The sequence below is a fragment of the Sinocyclocheilus grahami genome, unplaced genomic scaffold (assembly GCF_001515645.1).
Source record: "Sinocyclocheilus grahami isolate Dianchi unplaced genomic scaffold, SAMN03320097.WGS_v1.1 scaffold837.1, whole genome shotgun sequence".
Lineage (NCBI taxonomy): Eukaryota > Metazoa > Chordata > Actinopteri > Cypriniformes > Cyprinidae > Sinocyclocheilus > Sinocyclocheilus grahami.
The window spans coordinates 328,871-346,795 of NW_015506016.1; the positions used below are offsets into that span (position 1 = coordinate 328,871).

Sequence of the window (17,925 nt, forward strand, 5' to 3'; positions counted from 1 at the left end):
TTCAGTATAAAGAAAGCTACCATGTGACATAAGAAAGAGATTTCTTGCTGCTCATGAGCAGGGGTGTAACACAGCGGCAGAGGTGTGTGAATGTGACAGGAAACACATCCCACAAGGATTTAACAAGATTATGAGTAGTGTAAAAGCAGTTGTGACAAAATGTGCTTATACGCGAGTAAACAAAATAGCTTAAACTGCTGTTACTGAAGATGTAACATCACAGGATATGCTGCAAAATGAATTGTTTCACTATTGAAAAATAAGTTAATTGGATAAAGCTAAAAAGATGTCTAAATACAAATAATCATTGCTTTTTTTTTGTAGCACAATGTTCCAGTAAGACCCTCCTCATTGTGATCTAGAAGTATATTTAGGTTTTAAAGGAGAAATTTAGCATGGATCCTGTGCCGGATGGATGAAGCTTTCTTGCAGATTATAGACTCGTATTTTGGCCAGAAGCAACGGTTTAAAGTTAAAATGCCTTAATGATTGGTTTGTTTCTTATGAACACTTATCTTTTCGCTTCACAAGACATTACTTGATATGGAGCCGTGTGGCTTACTTGTGGATTATTGTGATGTTTTTATCAGCTGTTTTGACTCTCAATCTGACGGCACCCATTCACTGCAGAGGATCCATTGGTGAGCAAATGATGTAATGCTAATTTTTTTTCCAAATCGGTTTCAATAAGGAACCAAACCAAAATTTTCAGCAAATTGTAAGCTATTTATTTCAAGGGGGTTGCTGCTAAAATTCACATATTTTATGGGTGGGCCCCTTTCCCCTGGGCCCTATATAGAGACTATAGCGAGACTGACAGCCCTGGTTCTGAGTGAAATCATAGTGTTTGAAGATCTGCTGCTAAAGTTAATTGGCCAAGTTAATTAACATCTTTCACCACAGGGAGGCAGTCTAAAACTAAAGCTGTAGTGAGTAGAGGCAATACAGCTTTAGTTGATCTAGAAGTATATTTAGGTTTTAAAGGAGAAATTTAGCATGGATCCTGTGCCGTGAACTGGATGAAGCTTTCTTGCAGATTATAGACTCGTATTTTGGCCAGAAGCAACGGTTTAAAGTTAAAATGCCTTAATGATTGGTTTGTTTCTTATGAACACTTATCTTTTCGCTTCACAAGACATTAATTGATATGGAGCCGTGTGGCTTACTTGTGGATTATTGTGATGTTTTTATCAGCTGTTTTGACTCTCAATCTGACGGCACCCATTCACTGCAGAGGATCCATTGGTGAGCAAGTGATGTAATGCTAATTTTTTTTCCAAATCTGTTTCAATAAGGAACCAAACCAAAATTTTCAGCAAATTGTAAGCTATTTATTTCAAGGGGGTTGCTGCTAAAATTCACATATTTTATGGGTGGGCCCCTTTCCCCTGGGCCCTATATAGAGACTATAGCGAGACTGACAGCCCTGGTTCTGAGTGAAATCATAGTGTTTGAAGATCTGCTGCTAAAGTTAATTGGCCAAGTTAATTAACATCTTTCACCACAGGGAGGCAGTCTAAAACTAAAGCTGTAGTGAGTAGAGGCAATACAGCTTTAGTTTTAGACTGCCTCCCTGTGGTGAAAGATGTTAATTAACTTGGCCAATTAACTTTAGCAGCATTTTTTTTCCAAATCGGTTTCAATAAGGAACCAAACCAAAATTTTCAGCAAATTGTAAGCTATTTATTTCAAGGGGGTTGCTGCTAAAATTCACATATTTTATGGGTGGGCCCCTTTCCCCTGGGCCCTATATAGAGACTATAGCGAGACTGACAGCCCTGGTTCTGAGTGAAATCATAGTGTTTGAAGATCTGCTGCTAAAGTTAATTGGCCAAGTTAATTAACATCTTTCACCACAGGGAGGCAGTCTAAAACTAAAGCTGTATTGCCTCTACTCACTACATAGTGCAACAGTATTCTCATGGTAGTAAGTATTGCGGCATAGTAACATTGACAAGAACTACACATTCTACGTCTGGTTTACATTTGTGTCCACTTATATTACAAGAGTAAAGAAAGGTAGTTTAACATTGACAATATTCATACAATTAAAATCCTCTTGGGCGACACCTGCAAAGCTTGTGAAATAAGAGATGAACTCATGAAGACTAAATTAAACTAAAGCTCTCGTGACAAAAAAAAAAAACAGCTCACCAGCCACACCAGGTAACAACAAACACGACGGCGTAATACTCCTAGCACTGGCATGAAGATCATAAGAAAGAATTAATACAAAGGTTGAGGCATTTGTGTTTTCTTACGTGAACTCACACACTCACACACTGCAGCTTTCACACCAGATTATAATGAAGAAAATGCACACATTAGTTTCCTCTTCCACAGACAGACCCACATACGCAAGTACATTAAGGTATTTTGTGTTAGCACACAAATCATTGCAGCTGTGTCAGATTATGAAAGCAGTTCTAGGTAGAGAAACATTTACATGTACATATTAAGCATGTGTATAGGCATTATGTACAAAATGTCATCATGTACATATATTGTCAGTTCTCTAGCTAATAAATGCTACTCTGGCATGACCCGTTATGAAATATCATCCTTCTACTCAGCCATGGCTTTTCAGTTTTATCTCGGCCAATAACAATTAGAAGGCTATGCTTTGTGATCGTATCATCAGATTATGGCAATGCATTCAAACTCCGCTGATGTGACAGTATTAGTCGCTGGAGTGTTATCTAGTGGGGTAAAGCACTGCATATGAAGGCACCCACAAATGTCAAAGGATTCAGTCCTGCCCTGAACTCTCTGTGCTTTCTACAATACATTCTGTAATACTCTTCCTCTTCCATGTTGCTGTTCTGTCATTTTCAGTCTGGGCAAAAAAATAAATAAATGAAAAAGATGCATGGTATAAATATTTGGCTGATACCAATAAGCAGATAATTATTGTTATGTGCAATAACCGATAAATTATGGAAGTCCTCTTTCTTGTGTTCTTGTGATCTCGACACTGTTTCTGTAGATAAATGAATAATATATAAATTAATTTCTATATAAAAAAAGCACAGTATGAAAAATGGAAATTGATTTTGAGATTGGCTAAAGATTACATTTAACAGTGTTATTAAATTATTTGTCTTTTTAAAGATTAACTTCAAGTGAATGTTAGACGACAGCAAAGATAACTAAATGTAAAAATAGGGGAAATGAGTATGAACTATTAAATATCCAAATTCTGCGCAATTATACATATAATATCCACCAAATCAAAAATAAATAAATAAATAAATCCAGTGTACTGTAAATAAAATGATTTTTTTAAAGTTGTAAATAAAACAAAGATTATTATTGTAGTATGTATGTCTTTGTACTTCAAAATTTCATGTTTTCTTTGCCATTTTGTTGTAATTATTTGTGAAATTTACTAACAATTCCTGAGTGACAATTGTTTCTACACCATTTTTTTTTCAAGTGTATAGTTCCGATATATTGTTTATCCCTAATATATAATTTCGGGCCTAAAAATGCTAAAATCCTTTTTTCTCTGTAAAAACATCTTGGATTAAAATGCATTAAAATGGATCAGAATTAACTTATTATCAAATAATTTACAATTATTAAATTAAATTGTTCAAATATGTTTTTAATCCTAAAAAGAGAGCTAGATGCATGTCTGTTGGCTCAATAGCGACCTTTTTGAGGAACGAAATGTCTTGTATTAAGGATTCAACCTTTCAAAATTTCTAATTCTTGAGGCTGGAAAGCAGACCGAATGTGTAATAAGTGATACAGAGTGGAAAAGACTCTCTCTTGCATTACTTTCACTAATCATTCCAAATGGCCATAATCATTCCCTCAGCATTCCCAAGATTATCATGCAGTCTAACTTATGTTCAACTGTATGTACAATTTCTCTCATTATCTATTACCTACATCTCGCTAGAAGTCTGTACATGGTTCTCCTCCCCTCCCTTACACCCCCTTCACTCCTCTTCCTCTTCTCCTTCCTTACTTCTGCATGTCACACTGCAGTAAAAGAACAATGGAGGGGTCGCTCTTGGCCGCCTCTTTGAACTCCTCCAGCGTGATCTCATCGTTGTGGTCCTTGTCCATCTTGCTGAAGATTTTGTCCACACGCTGCTGTGGGGTCAGCCCGTCCTCGTTCATACGCATCATGATCACCGTGCCAACCATCTTATAGATTGCCTGGACATCAGAGACACCCCGAAAAAGATGGGGTGAACACATTTCTAAGGCAAACACATATTTGATTATGTGACACAAAGCCTTCTTTGAATCCCTCACCTCAATGATCTCCAGCATTTCCATACGTGTGATCTTGCCATCTCCGTCCAGGTCGTACATGTTGAAGGCCCAGTTGAGTTTCTGCTCAAAACTTCCCCTGGAAGTGATGGAGAGTGCGCAGATGAACTCCCTGAAGTCAATGGTACCATCACCGTTTTTGTCAAATGTCCGAAAGGCATGCTGGGCAAATTTTGAAGCATCGCCATAAGGAAAGAACTGAAAGACACAAAACAGATTCAGCAACTGGCTTTCAGTACACTTTTTAGTAACAACTAGATTGGCCTACTTAAAGGGATAGTTCACCCAAAAATGAAAATTTGATGTTTGTCTGCTTACCCCCAGGGCATCCAAGATGTAGGTGACTTTGTTTCTTCAGTAGAACACAAACAAAGATTTTTAACACAAACCGTTGCAGTCTGTCAGTCTTATAATGGAGGTGAATGGGAATCACGGCTTTTGATAGCAGACTTATAAGTGCATTACCGCCACCCATCTCTCAAGTGGACCACTGACACTCCTAATTGAGATTGCAGATAGAGTGGTCCATTTGAGAGATAGGTGGCGGTAATGCACTTATAAGTCTGCGATCCCCCGTAAAGCAAGAAGAAGAAGAAGAAGAAGAAGAAGACGCGTCAGGCGCCTGCTGTTGAGAACACGCTCAGGAGGATGCGCCGCCGCTCAGGACAGTTCGAACAGTTTGGACATTGCGTGAATCAGAGGTAAAAAACTATATAAATACTGTTCCGTTTCTTGCACAGACCGATCGTTTTGTGTCTTTACACATCAATGTATCGTCACGAGACGCAGGGTTTAATTTGGTTTTGTTTGTGTGTTTTTTTTTACTCTCAAAACCGTGATTCCCATCCACCTCCATTATAAGACAGACAGACTGCAACGGTTTGAGTTAAAAATCTTCGTTTGTGTTCTACTGTTCTATTTTTGTGTGAACTATCCCTTTAAGGGAATAATTCGGCCCAAAATTATAATTCTGTCATCACTGACCTACTAATGCTCGACAAAAAATAAATATGTAAACTTATTATTTATTTATTTCAATATTTTGCCTAAAGGTTCAATAAATTGTTCAATTAAAATATAGATTTTCAGAATATTATTTCATATGTCAGGCTTTACAGGGTTAAAGAAGACTTGGAATATAGCACACAAGTAATATGGGCCATTTGTATAATATTTTTATGGTGATTTCTCATTATTTTTGAAGCTTTACAGTCCCTGGTCACAATATGATCTCATTTTATGGAAAATATAAAGGTCAATATTCTGCTTAATATCTTTTGTGTTCCACATAAGGGTTTGGAACAGCATGACAGACTTTTCCTATTTGGGTGAACTAAAGCCTTGACATTATTTTTCATTATGTTTTTAATCTCCATCATGTACCTCAGGGTCACACTGATAGAGTAGGTATATCTAATGTATAAAGCATCCCTTTGACTTCCCCCACCTTGACATAGAGTTGCTGGAACTCTTCCAGATTGAGGATGCCAGATGGACAGTCCTTCAGGAATCCCTTGTACCACTGCTTCAGCTCAACTTCGTTGAACTCTGTACTCTTGGTCAAGTCATCTAGCACCTCAGGAGCAAGCTTGCTGTTGTGTTTCCCCATCTTTCTACACCTCTCTGTGGACAAGGTGGGCAAATAGCCATTAAAATACATTCATGCTTTATAGATTAGCAGCAGCAATCAAAAACAGAACTGTATTATGGACAGCAGGTCTCTTGACAAGATTAATGTGAAGCAGTAATGCAATATAACTGCAGCCGTGAATTGCACCATTTCACACATTTCTCATTACTTCTGCCTCAAGTATCGGAAACATCAAGAGTATAAAGCAAGACTGTATCATTAACAAAGATGTTTGTTAATTAAAATGGTATCGCATGGTCCCTCAAGTCAAGTTCCCATTCATTTTCTCCATAGAGAAATAGATAAAACTTTCAAAACAGACTTAACATTGAGCTCCGAGGTTAATAATCAATGGTGTTTCTGTTTAAGCCAACAGTCAGTGTTATTTCACCATTTTTGTTTAATTGTAAGTAAATTCATGTGAAGAACTACATGACCATGAATCCTGAAGAAAAAATTATAACTTTTGTGAAAATAAAATGTCAAAATATGGGTGAAATAATGTTCCATCATCATTCAGTGTTGTTATCATATGTTCATGTAAAAATGAAACAACATTAAAGATTTTTTTAATCCCTATGGAGCAAATGAATCACTCTGTTCAACCATCAACCATCAGACTGACATTAACAACCAATCAAACATAAAACAACCAATCAGTGAGTGGCAATCACAGCATGAATATTAAAACAAATGCTAAACCATTTCTAACCTAACAGTTAAAATATATGAACAAGTGAAACAAACTAAAACTAATCTGAAACTTGAAATCATTATATAAAACAAAAATAAAAACAAGTAATTGTTTTCAACACTATCCACCTTATTTTAATGCAAGACTTCCAATGTCATTCACTTCCAGTTATCTCATGTGCAAAACAGTTAAGCTGCTTGATACTGCAAACGGGTATTTCTTATCATATTATTTTAATGTAATGTTGTAATTATAAACACGCTGGTTTGCAGCGCAAATAGTTTTACCATTTACTGTACTTTGTAATTCTTGTAGTTATTTACCTACAGTGTCTAATGAATCTGAAGTCTGAAGGTGGATAAGTAACGCTGTGTAAAGTAAAGACTGATTGATGTTTCCATTCTGTTAGCAGCTGTTGCCTGCTATTCTTTTGGGGTTTTACACTTTGTCGTGACATTATGGCTTATAACATGTCTGCCTCTGGCAGAATCTGAGATATATTAAACCAAATCCAAATTGCCCTGGGCTTTGAAAATGGATATATTTGGGTGCACAAATGACAAATGAGGCTCTGTGTTAATGAGTCATTATCTCCGCTCTCGGATTATTAAAGTTCATTAAATATTGAACAGGTCTAAATAGTTGACGAGGGGCACATGGCGACGGAATACAGCAGCAGTAGCTTTGCAGAGGAACTCATCTGAGACATTCTGAGACACGGTCGCCCACGGCACTATTTTCTCCCCCTGACGGAAGGTCATTTTAGTGGGATCATAATAACTAATCAGAGGTGAGCATTCATCTCCTCTCATCTTCTCTTGCTCTATTTCACTCCCTCTCTTTCACTGACCTTTTTTGGAATTCTGTGGTCAGGCGGCTTTTGCTAATCTTGGCATCTTTCGGATTAGTTAACTTTAGACAGGGGGGTTTAATTAAAGATCTAAGTGGTTAATGAACTATATGGCAGACAATATTCACCTCAAGGCTCTGGAAAGCTGATACTTTGGGGCTGGTGAGACAATACACTATTGTTTTCAATCAGAAAGGCTTCCATCAAACACTGCAAGCACTCATGCCCACAGGCCGACCTTTGTTACATTATACATTTCGAATGTATTTAATTATAAAACCCTTTATAATCGATAATAACATTAAACTTATTTCATATTTTCTTTAAACCATCTTGGATATCAAGACAGGCACCCTGCAATTCTGGCCAAATTAAAGATAACATTGTGTGTGAATTTGCACATTATAATGTAAGCATCATGAATGATCCCTTGTGTTTAATAAAAAATAAAATTTAATGAAAGAATGATTTCATAAAAAAATGAGAATGATTAGTAATTGTCTCTAATTGGCCTGATTAGCTAAGCCCGCAAAACACTTCTTATTTACTGGTACAGTATTGTATTTGTAGACTATATTGAGTAGTTTACACTTTGCATAACCATTTGCCATTACCTTTTAAAAGATAACATCACATTCTTCAGGACTCTACACTTAAATTTCTTTATAGGAGCACTTGTGTTCCTACTTAAAAAAATAAATAAATTAGGAGCACCTTCTGATCAATGACAGAAATTAACCTTCCCATTATGAGGCGATATTTGACTCTTTAAAGTGTAAAGTTTACCATCGTAATGAAAGTTTTTTTTTTCTAACTTTATTAAATGTATGTCATCTTTTGTATAAAAAAATTATATTTATAAACTTTTATCAAAAATTTTAATTAAACAATAAATTCAATTAAAATAATAAGATACAATCAGGAAGAATAAGTTACCAGTCAAATGAAATCAGCATCAATAATTCATCTTTTCACTAGGAGGTGCACAGAAGAACACAAATTAAGGAATATTTACAGACTGTTAAACGAGACTCAGAGGTGGATGTTGTCACGCAACCACTGTGAGGCTTTAGAGGGGGCGTTCCTGTGTTTTGTGTTCCTGCCTGTTCTGGTCATGGACTCCATGGACATTTCCCATCATGCTGTGTTTTCATTAGTGTCTACCTGGTTCAGCTGTGTTCCATTTCCTGTTTGGTCCTGTGTTTGTGTATATTAAGCCCTGGTCTGCTATTGTCGGGGTGAGTTGTTAATAAGTGTTACCTCCTTGTGGTTCCATCATGTATTTTGGATGCTTATTTCTGTGGATTATCATTAAAGGATCTTGAAATGCATTTGGACCCGCTGCCTGTTGCCTACTTGTGTTCAATCGTAACAGAACAACTCACCACAACAAGGGATCCAGCAGTTTTTTATCATGCACCCACATCAAGGTACTCGTTGTGACCCTTTAAAGAAACTTTGTTCCATTTATCAAAGGGGATGTAATATTGAGGCTTATGTGGAGGAGTTTCTTTCGTATTGCCACCTTGTACCTGGTGATGATGCATTGCTGAGGGACTGTTTTTGGAGTGGGCTTGACCTGGATATCAGTCTCAACTTGCCTGATGAGGATCCATGTTGGTCCCTGGCGCAATATATTGACTTTGTTTTATTGTTTTGTGGATCTGAGTTCACTGTGGGGCAAGTGGAAGAGGAAGTCTCCCCTAAATATTTTTTGCAGGGGGGGCAGTAGGCTGTGGGCTCCAGTGGCCTCTGAGTCCGGCAGTCCAGGATTGCCACTATGCCACACACTGATGATTGCAAGTCCAGTGTTCGTCACCACTCCCATGCCACAGCCAGAGCCAATTCCCAAGATGGCTGCCATGTTCCAGTCAGAGTCAGCACACAAGATGTCTGCCATGTTACAGCCAGAGTCAACTCCCAATATAGCCGCCAGGCCACAGCCGGAGCCACCACGTGTCAGAGCTGCTTCACCTGATCGGCCAGAGTTGCCGCTTCACCTGTCCGGTTCGCCACACCAGTGCCTCCAGCCATTATGCAAGCCACGCCATGCAAGTTCTTCAGCCACCATGGACACCAAACCAGAGTTCCCTGTCATCAGAAGTGTTGTATTTGGAGACAATAAGGCTTTCTCTGGGCGATTGAGGCTGACTTCCAGTTTGGCGGACCCACCATTGAAGTTGGTGAGAGCAGCTGGCATTCCAAGGCCTTCAGAAGTGGAGGTTATAGAGGTGGTTCCTTTGTCTGCAGTACTTCCAGTCATGACAGCGGCTATGTTGTGTGTCTTGGCAGTACACTGTACTCTAACTCCGGAGCCAAGCCTAGTTCAAGTCTCTGATCCTAAGCCAAGTCCAGTCCAAGAATCCATTCTGGAACCAAGTCCAGGTCAAGTTTCTGGTCCTGAGCCAAGTCCAGTTCAAGAATCCGTTCCCGAGCCAAGCCCAGTTCAAGTCTCTGGTTCTAAGCCTAGTCCAGTCAAAGAATCTGTTCCGGAACTTAATCTAGTCCAAATTTCTGGTCCTGAGCCAAGTTCAGTCCAAGACTCTGTTTCCGAACCAGGTCCGGTCGCTGAACCCAATCCAGACCCAGTTCCTCTCTGGCCGGCGATCCAGCCGGACCCACCGAAACCATCATGTGCTCCACCAGCTCTACCCAGACCGTCATCTGTCTCATCTGCGCTACCTTCTGGTCAAGCAGCTCCATCAGGTTTACTTTTGGCCTCAATCTGGTCTCTGCCCTCCGTTTCACTGACTCCACCGTGGCCACCGCCTTCAGTTCAATCAGTTCCCCCTCTGGCTTTAATCTGGTCTCTGCCCTCTGTTTCACTGACTCCACCATGGCCACCGCCTTCAGTTCAATCAGTTTCACCTCTGGCTTTAATCTGGTCTCTGCCCTCTGTTTCACTGACTCCACCGTGGCCACCGCCTTCAGTTCAATCAGCTCCACCTCTGGCTTTAATCTGGTCTCTGTCCTTTGTTCTGCGGAATCATCCGTGGTCTTCACCCTCTGTTTCGCCTCTGCCTCCCGTACCTCTCCACGGTCCTGGCCCTTCTTCCCTCCCCGTGTCCGCCTCCGTACCACCACCCTCCTGGACTTTGACAGTGTAGGGCGTCTGGAATCCGCCCTTAGAGGGGGGGGGGCATATGCCACACCCGTTTGCCTGCACCACTGTGAGGCTTTAGAGGGCGTTCCTGTGTTTTGTGTTCCTGCCTGTTCTGGTCATGGACTCCATTTCCCATCATGCTGCGTTTTCATTAGTGTCTTCCTGGTTCAGCTGTGTTCCATTTCCTGTTTGGTCCTGTGTTTGTGTATATTAAGCCCTGGGCTGCGTTCAGCCCCGACAAAACAGTGCAAAACGTTTTTTAAACGGAGACGTTGGTGCGTTGAACACCTTGTTCTGATGACGCAAGAGTTGCAACTATGGAAGCAGAGAAGGCCATTCTTTGTGTTCTTTTTGAAGAATTTTCGGAGCCTGATGAAATCGGTATAAATATGTGTTTAATACTGCAAAATACGCTCGATGTTACAGTCACTGCCCTTGCCATCCAGAATAAAAGAGAACATCCCAATCGAGTGAAGGGATTTGTGGAAACTGTGGTTCCTAATTATTGTGATCCAACATTTGCCTCGCATTTCAGGATGGAAATACAAACATTTCAGGTGAAGGATAATCCACTTCTTACCTCCGAGACTGTGTTATGATCTATATGACCTTATTATTTTTATTGTAAGTATTAGGCTTATCATTATTGTTGATCACTGTTGTTGTGCTATGCTATTGTAATATTTACCATTATATAGTCAGAGGAGTATAGAAAAGTTTATGAAAGTGTCACTCCACAATACAATAGCAAAATATATAAACCATGTATAGTATATTTATGTTACATTAATCAGTGTCTAGCACATCTTTCTAAGGAAAGGATATGGACCAGAAGACTTTGCAATTACTAAATGATATTTAGACCGACTTAAAGCAGTTCCAGTTATATACTTGTTCTCTTATTATTTCAGTCACTTTGCCTTTAATGTAAATAAACATGTGCAAACAATTTACTAGCTCTTGTGAATTTATTTTGATGTTAATTACAATGTGCGAGCTGTCTCTTTAATACCGCGTGGTTTATATACAGTACATGTTGCTGCTGATTGGGCTGACATTTTTGACACACCCACCAAACAAGAGAAAATGTATCTAACCCTGTTGCACACCGTTTCCAGGAAACATGTCATTCAAACCGGAAACTGTAGCAAAACATTGCGCACCGGTTTGAGCTTGAACTTGCCACAGGTCTGCGATTGTCGGGGTGAGTTGTTGATAAATGTTACCTCCTTGTGGTTCCATCATGTATTTTGGATGCTTATTTCTGTGGATTATCATTAAAGGATCTTGAACTGCATTTGGACCCGCTGCCTGTTGCCTACTTGTGTTCAATCGTAACAGATGTATTTAAATTCATAATGTTTTGAGATTTATATTTTTAATATAGGCCTAAAGTTTTGAATAACTCAATTTATACTTTAAAAATGAAAATGAAACACCAAATTGTCACTGAATCATTCATTCAATCGATTCATTCAAACGACTGAATCATTTAGGAATGAAGCAAGTGACTGTCTTTATTAATGGGACATTGAATCATTGATTCACTAGATTTGTTCAAAAATGCAGATTCATTCATAAATGAAACACCGCTTTGTTTGCTTGGAGATGCGCAGAGGCTCAGCTGGGACTTTGTTTGGAATTATTTTCATTGATGAAATAGAGCAAAATCAGACTTTCGGTGTGTTTGGCATCCCATAATCTGTTCTGTGAGGAGCAGGACATGCAGCGATAGAGAAGCATTCAGATATTATATGGCCAATCACAAAAGACGGCATTGCGCAGCTAACCATAGACACAAATATCCTGCTACGTTTTTAGTATATATTGCGCTACATTTATGTGCAGAACTGTGATCGCTTTCATAGACTTTTGAATGGATAAAATATAAAAATCACTTTGATTTCCAAAAAAACCTAAGCAGTTGGAACTGGAACGCCGTCCCCCCTCGGAATTCACTCCCCGGACTCCGAACCCCCCCAGCAAAACTTTCTCTCACTGGTTTTGGCTTGTTGTTTAAGCAAAACATACATTACAGGCCCAGATTGTAGCCAACTAGCAGCATCTGCTCGTCTGTGTCTTTGTGTGTGCACTTGTGAGACACACTGTGACAAATTTTAAACTTAGTGATAATAAATTGTTCAAATCAGTAGGGAAAACTGGGTAAAAATATTAATTTTTCCAATTAATTGTGATCTTCATTTGAACTATCCTGATATCGATTCTTGAAATCACTAGATTGATCTTTACTCTATTTTCAGTAGCTGTCAGTGTGAAAATGTATTTGCTGCACTTACTGTCCTGAAGCTGTCTGGACCCTGTTGTCATTTGTTTTATTTTTTTTTAAATCAAAATTTTTTTTTTTATATAATGTGAGGTTGGTAGTTTCCCTGTATCCATGTTTCCTGTACCATTTTTAGCAGCAAAATATACAATGATGGATGAGTCACCCTTTTGAGTCAGTTCTTTAAATGAATAGTTTGAAGAGAAAAAACTCTTTTAAGTGCAAGTGATTGCACCGCGCCTCCATGTTAACTGTCATGCAGTATAAGCGCGCTGCTATTCAGCTTCCACACTCCGCAAAAACACTTGAAAATGTGCACATTTAGTATTGACATTATAGCCTACATGTAATATTGAGCGGCCCCTTCATTTTAAGATGGGCTCACCCAAAATTTTAATTCTGGCTGCGCCAATGCAACATTTATGAATAAAATGGACATCATGAATAACGCACAAATCAAATTAAACTGAAATTCAAAAAGGAATTTAATAAAACTAAGAGCTTGTCAAACTAAATTAAATCAAATTAGAAAATATGGACTGGTCCAGTGTTTTTTAATTTTTTATTGAATTTTAGTTTTATTTATTTTAACAATTCAATTTAAATTAGCTGAAATAAGCTTATATATATATATATATATATATATATATATATATATGGGTAAAAAAAGTTTTATGGTTTTACAAATTTCAAAAACTCGGGTCTCCTGTGACCATTTTATTTGGATTTCATCTAAGCGCTCCCCTCTTATACCGTCACACTCTACATCACTTTCATGAGAGCAGCAAGTGTGGCACAAGAATATGATGAATAAATCGCCGCTTACGTGTGTTTAGGAAAGGATATGAATGGCAACAGTGATTTCAATTGCTTTGGCTCAACATAGCAAAGTTGGAATTTATTGTTTTGGTGCACTTTTCTCAAAATAAGTCCCATAACGCTCACATGTTCAGTAAGTGGGTGGCAATTAGGAGGCACATGTATATAATTGAATAAATGAAGTCATTATGGTGCTTACGAGTGATTGGGAAGGAATATGAATGGTAACATAATTTCAGTTGTTTTGGCTCAACATATAGTGAAGTTGGAATTGAATGTTGTGATGCACTTTTATCATTTTCAACTTCCTCTGGAAGTGGTTGAAAGTGGACAATCTCAAAACATTTTAGAACCTATTTACGCCTGTATTAAATGTCATTCACTTTTGATCGGATTGTCGAAAACCCATCTTAACAACAGGTGTAAAAAGGGCCTTTGAGGTCTGGAAGGTGAGGGATGTGTTAAAGAGGGAGAGGGGTTTTTTAAGAGGGCCAGAGACCAGCTGTGTTTGGTGTCCAAGGTGAAGGTTGGACAGAGCAGCCCCATGCTCAGCCATGGACAAGGCCCAATTTAATGCCTGTCAGAAAAGCAAATGTTGCAGCAAATTGAGCTTCCAAAAGCAACTCAGCTGATAAGAAATATGGGCAGTCTTAAAACGAATGGAAAAAATACAAAGTACACAAAAACCTTTAATCTTCTGATTGGCATGTGTTGAGAATTACTGGTTTAATTGGGTCTTAGAGTTACAATGGAAACTCAGTCTTCTTTTCCCAGTTGTTTGCTGTGGAATAACATTTCTCCTGAGCTTTTGTCTGAGTCAGTTCCTGCTTCATTTGCCACCCAAGGGGACGTTTCTGCTTATCAACGAATGCTGGCTTTTTTTTGTGGCTCCTATAGGATTATGACAGCTGCTTGCGGATTAGTCTAGCAGTGCTGAGGGAGGAAATGTGGGAGACATTGTAAAGGTGCTGCCATCACTACGCCACTTCTATTTATTTGAGCAAAGTGATGCTTATCTGTGAGGCGTTGCAGATTAATGCTTCATGTTTTAAGCTGCTTGAACCACATGCAACCGCCCTAGAGGTCGCTGGCAAAAAAATAAACTTCTGAAGGGCAGACAGACAGGGCTACATGGTTAGCTTTAGGCTTCCGAACAGGTAAATGACTGCTCTGATGGCTTTCTAACAACTGCTGTTTTGAAGCAAGCATTAAACTCCTCTCAGGAATACCAAAACAGTTCATTGGTAGTACACTCAAACATCAGGATTTTAGATTCATATTTACATGTATGTATAAGGGAAAATGTCTGGTTTTACATGCTTTAATTGGTCACCTTTCTTAGTTTTTTTCACTATTTATTTAATTATTTATTTATAACTAGTTGACTAGTATAACTAGTTATAACTAGTTAACTAGTTGACAGCTAACCAATTTAAATAAATCTGTGGTATGAAAAATGGATGTTTTAAAACACAAAATTAATAGTCATAAAATGGCATGTACACTAATATAAAAATGTGAAAAATATTGTATGAAATAGGTTTAGATGTAATGTCACACTGCATTTCAGATTTTCTTATATGTATATAAACTCAACACCAACATGAAATGGCATTTGCATTTTTTTATTTCAGTAATGTGATGCATTTGAAAGCAAAACATTATATACAAATAGTAGATAGATTTTGTTGGGAACCAAGATGTTGAGCCCCAATGTTTCCCAATTGTAATTTCAATGTTTTATATATATATATATATATATATATATATATATACAGTATATATGGCTTTTAGTAGTAGTAGTTGTATCATCATCATCATCATCATCATTATTACTTCTATTACAGTAAAGATATTAAAGAGTTTGCATTATTTGGCTATTTGACTACTGGTTATTTCCCCCACCCTTGCTACCTAGGTGACATCAGGTAAATATTGTTTTATTGTTTCTTTAGAATAACTTGAATATTAAGAGAAGGTGTATGTATTAAGAAAGTAAATATGGTCTATTTTGAATTTATGTTGACTTTAAATACTATAATGAACAAAAAATTAATCGCTCTCACAAAATTTCTGTGACGAGACCAAGAGGTCACGCACATTAATTCTGCTTCATGTTCTTTCAGTGATTTTTTTACAGAGTCACGTATAGCTGTTACCTTCCCGTCAGCAAGAAAACAGAGCAAATGTCTTCTGTGGCCTTGTTTCATGGCCTCTCCTATCACTTTCTGTCTTTCCTCAGTTCTCCATTGTCACTCAGATTGATCGATGGACAGTGATTGCCTGTGTGGTCACTGCTGATGTCTTTGATATTCCAGCCACATCAGTCCGTGAGTGTTCCTTTTAAGAGCCACCAAATGAGATGAGAACCCTGGGAGCCGAGATGTGCTGGACACTGGGATATTGGCAGTGGATTAATTCCGCCACAGCGCACACACATAGACAGAAGCACACACACAAGTACACACACGTACAAAGACATACAGGTCTGGCGTTTAAATGGATCCAGGTGGGAAAAATATATATATTTTTCAAGGCTAGGACATTGTACTGGCAACAGTCAGAGATTGAACGAGAAAAGAAGAGATGACTCAATTTGAGTCTCTTACAGACTTTATTCACCTCAGTGACCCTCTGCAAACTCTTTCGAGATTGACACGCAGAAATGGCAGAAGCAACTGAGAGATGAAAAAGTAGTTTAGAGATTTCTAGATTTAAACCCTAAGAAAAAAAACCTAAGAAACACACAGAAACTGTCATATCTGTTTGGACTCTCATTCTGACGGCACCCATTCACTGCAGAGGATCCATTGGTGAGCAAGTGATCAAGTGAATACAATATTTCTCCAAATCTGTTCTGATGAAAAAAACAAACTCGTCTACATCTTGGATGGCCTGAGGCCAGGGGGAGTACATTTTCAGCAATTTTTAATTTTTTGGTGAACTACTCCTTCAAGACTGCTGACATTTCATTCCAATAAAAACTGTTGTGGCGTCTCTTTGAGTTTCTTGCCCGAGTGCATGTGTCTCTGCTGAGAGTTACCACCAATTCCAGTCACCACTGTCTTCCATCACTGCCTTTAACTCTCTCTCTTAACTCCCTATGACAGCTCTACGTAACAGGGGCCATGAACCTCACAGAGACAAATTGGGTGTTATCTGCATTGTCAGAAATAATAGATCAAACGCGCTATTAAGTAGCTGTCATTTAAGCAAATGGAGCTCCAAATGAAGGTTCGGGAGGAGCATGTTCATCTAATCCTGTCTATCACAACACAAGGATAAATGGCTGCTTTCCTCTTTGCATTATTTTGATATACTTAGATAATTATTTCAAAATGACATTTGGTGCTTTCGGGAATGCAGCAGAAATCATGAAATTGATATTGTTATATTGATATATTTACAGATATTATTAAAGATAGAAAACATGTTTTAGTAACTAATATGGGAATTTTTTTTTAAACAAAATGTCTATATTCTGAAGAGATATTACTTAAATGTGTTATTAATATATAAAGGTTAATCAGGACACACACACACACTTATGCACCAGTCCAACACACAAGCACACATCCGATTGAGCGTCACAGACCTGAATGTAGAGGGTGCTTTAAGTACCCTGTAAGGACGCTAGCCTTTTCACAACAATATTCTGTCCCTTTTATGGTGGACAAAAGTGGCATGTTACAAGTGTGCTTTATCAAAACCCTGGGATGATACCACTGGTGAATAATTGGTTGTCCTGGTAACAGACCAGGAAGCTTTCACAACACTTGTGTCACAAAATTCAGCAAATAAAAACTGGTTAGAATCTATGCCATGGATGGATGTTCTCTTTGGCTTATTTTTGCTCTTTCTTCGCATGAAACAGCAAAATCAACTCATCTTAAATTTGATTTATTATTTTCTATTCAGGGGCTGAAATTTTAAGTTAGCCATTTCAGGAAGGAATTATCTCAAGTAAACTTAACCAGTAAAAAAAAAAAAAAAAGGTAAGACTGCATAAAAAAATGGCATTCAAAATAATTATATTATTATATAATAATTATTTAAAATAATAATAAATTTTTATGGATGAATGATATATAACAGCACCATTTCAGTTATTGACCAATACCTAGAGGTCCCTCCTCCATAATTATTTTTTATTTCTTTTTTCTAATTCAAACATTATACTGTTTTTTCCCCAAAGTTTTCATAACATTAAATAACATAATATCACTTTAATTAATAATATAACGTAATAAATACAGTA

General features: G+C 38.0%; 1 protein-coding gene across 5 annotated transcripts in view; it reads right to left on the bottom strand.

The window, feature by feature from the left end:
• Positions 1-1,623: 1,623 nt before the first annotated feature.
• LOC107562761 (visinin-like protein 1) overlaps positions 1,624-17,925 on the bottom strand; it is a 33,042-nt gene continuing 16,740 nt past the window's right edge. For 3 of the 5 annotated variants that reach the window (XM_016247474.1, XM_016247475.1, XM_016247476.1), the window contains 4 exons: positions 5,735-5,910; positions 4,270-4,485; positions 3,977-4,170; positions 1,624-2,980 (listed from right to left, as the gene is read on the bottom strand). In XM_016247474.1, coding sequence (XP_016102960.1) covers positions 2,935-2,980; positions 3,977-4,170; positions 4,270-4,485; positions 5,735-5,910 — 632 coding nt within the window. In that variant the 3' untranslated portion in view covers positions 1,624-2,934. Of the gene's footprint in view, positions 2,981-3,618; positions 4,171-4,269; positions 4,486-5,734; positions 5,911-17,925 lie in introns of those variants that run through there. The other 2 variants (XR_001606030.1, XM_016247477.1) reach the window with 2 other exon arrangements.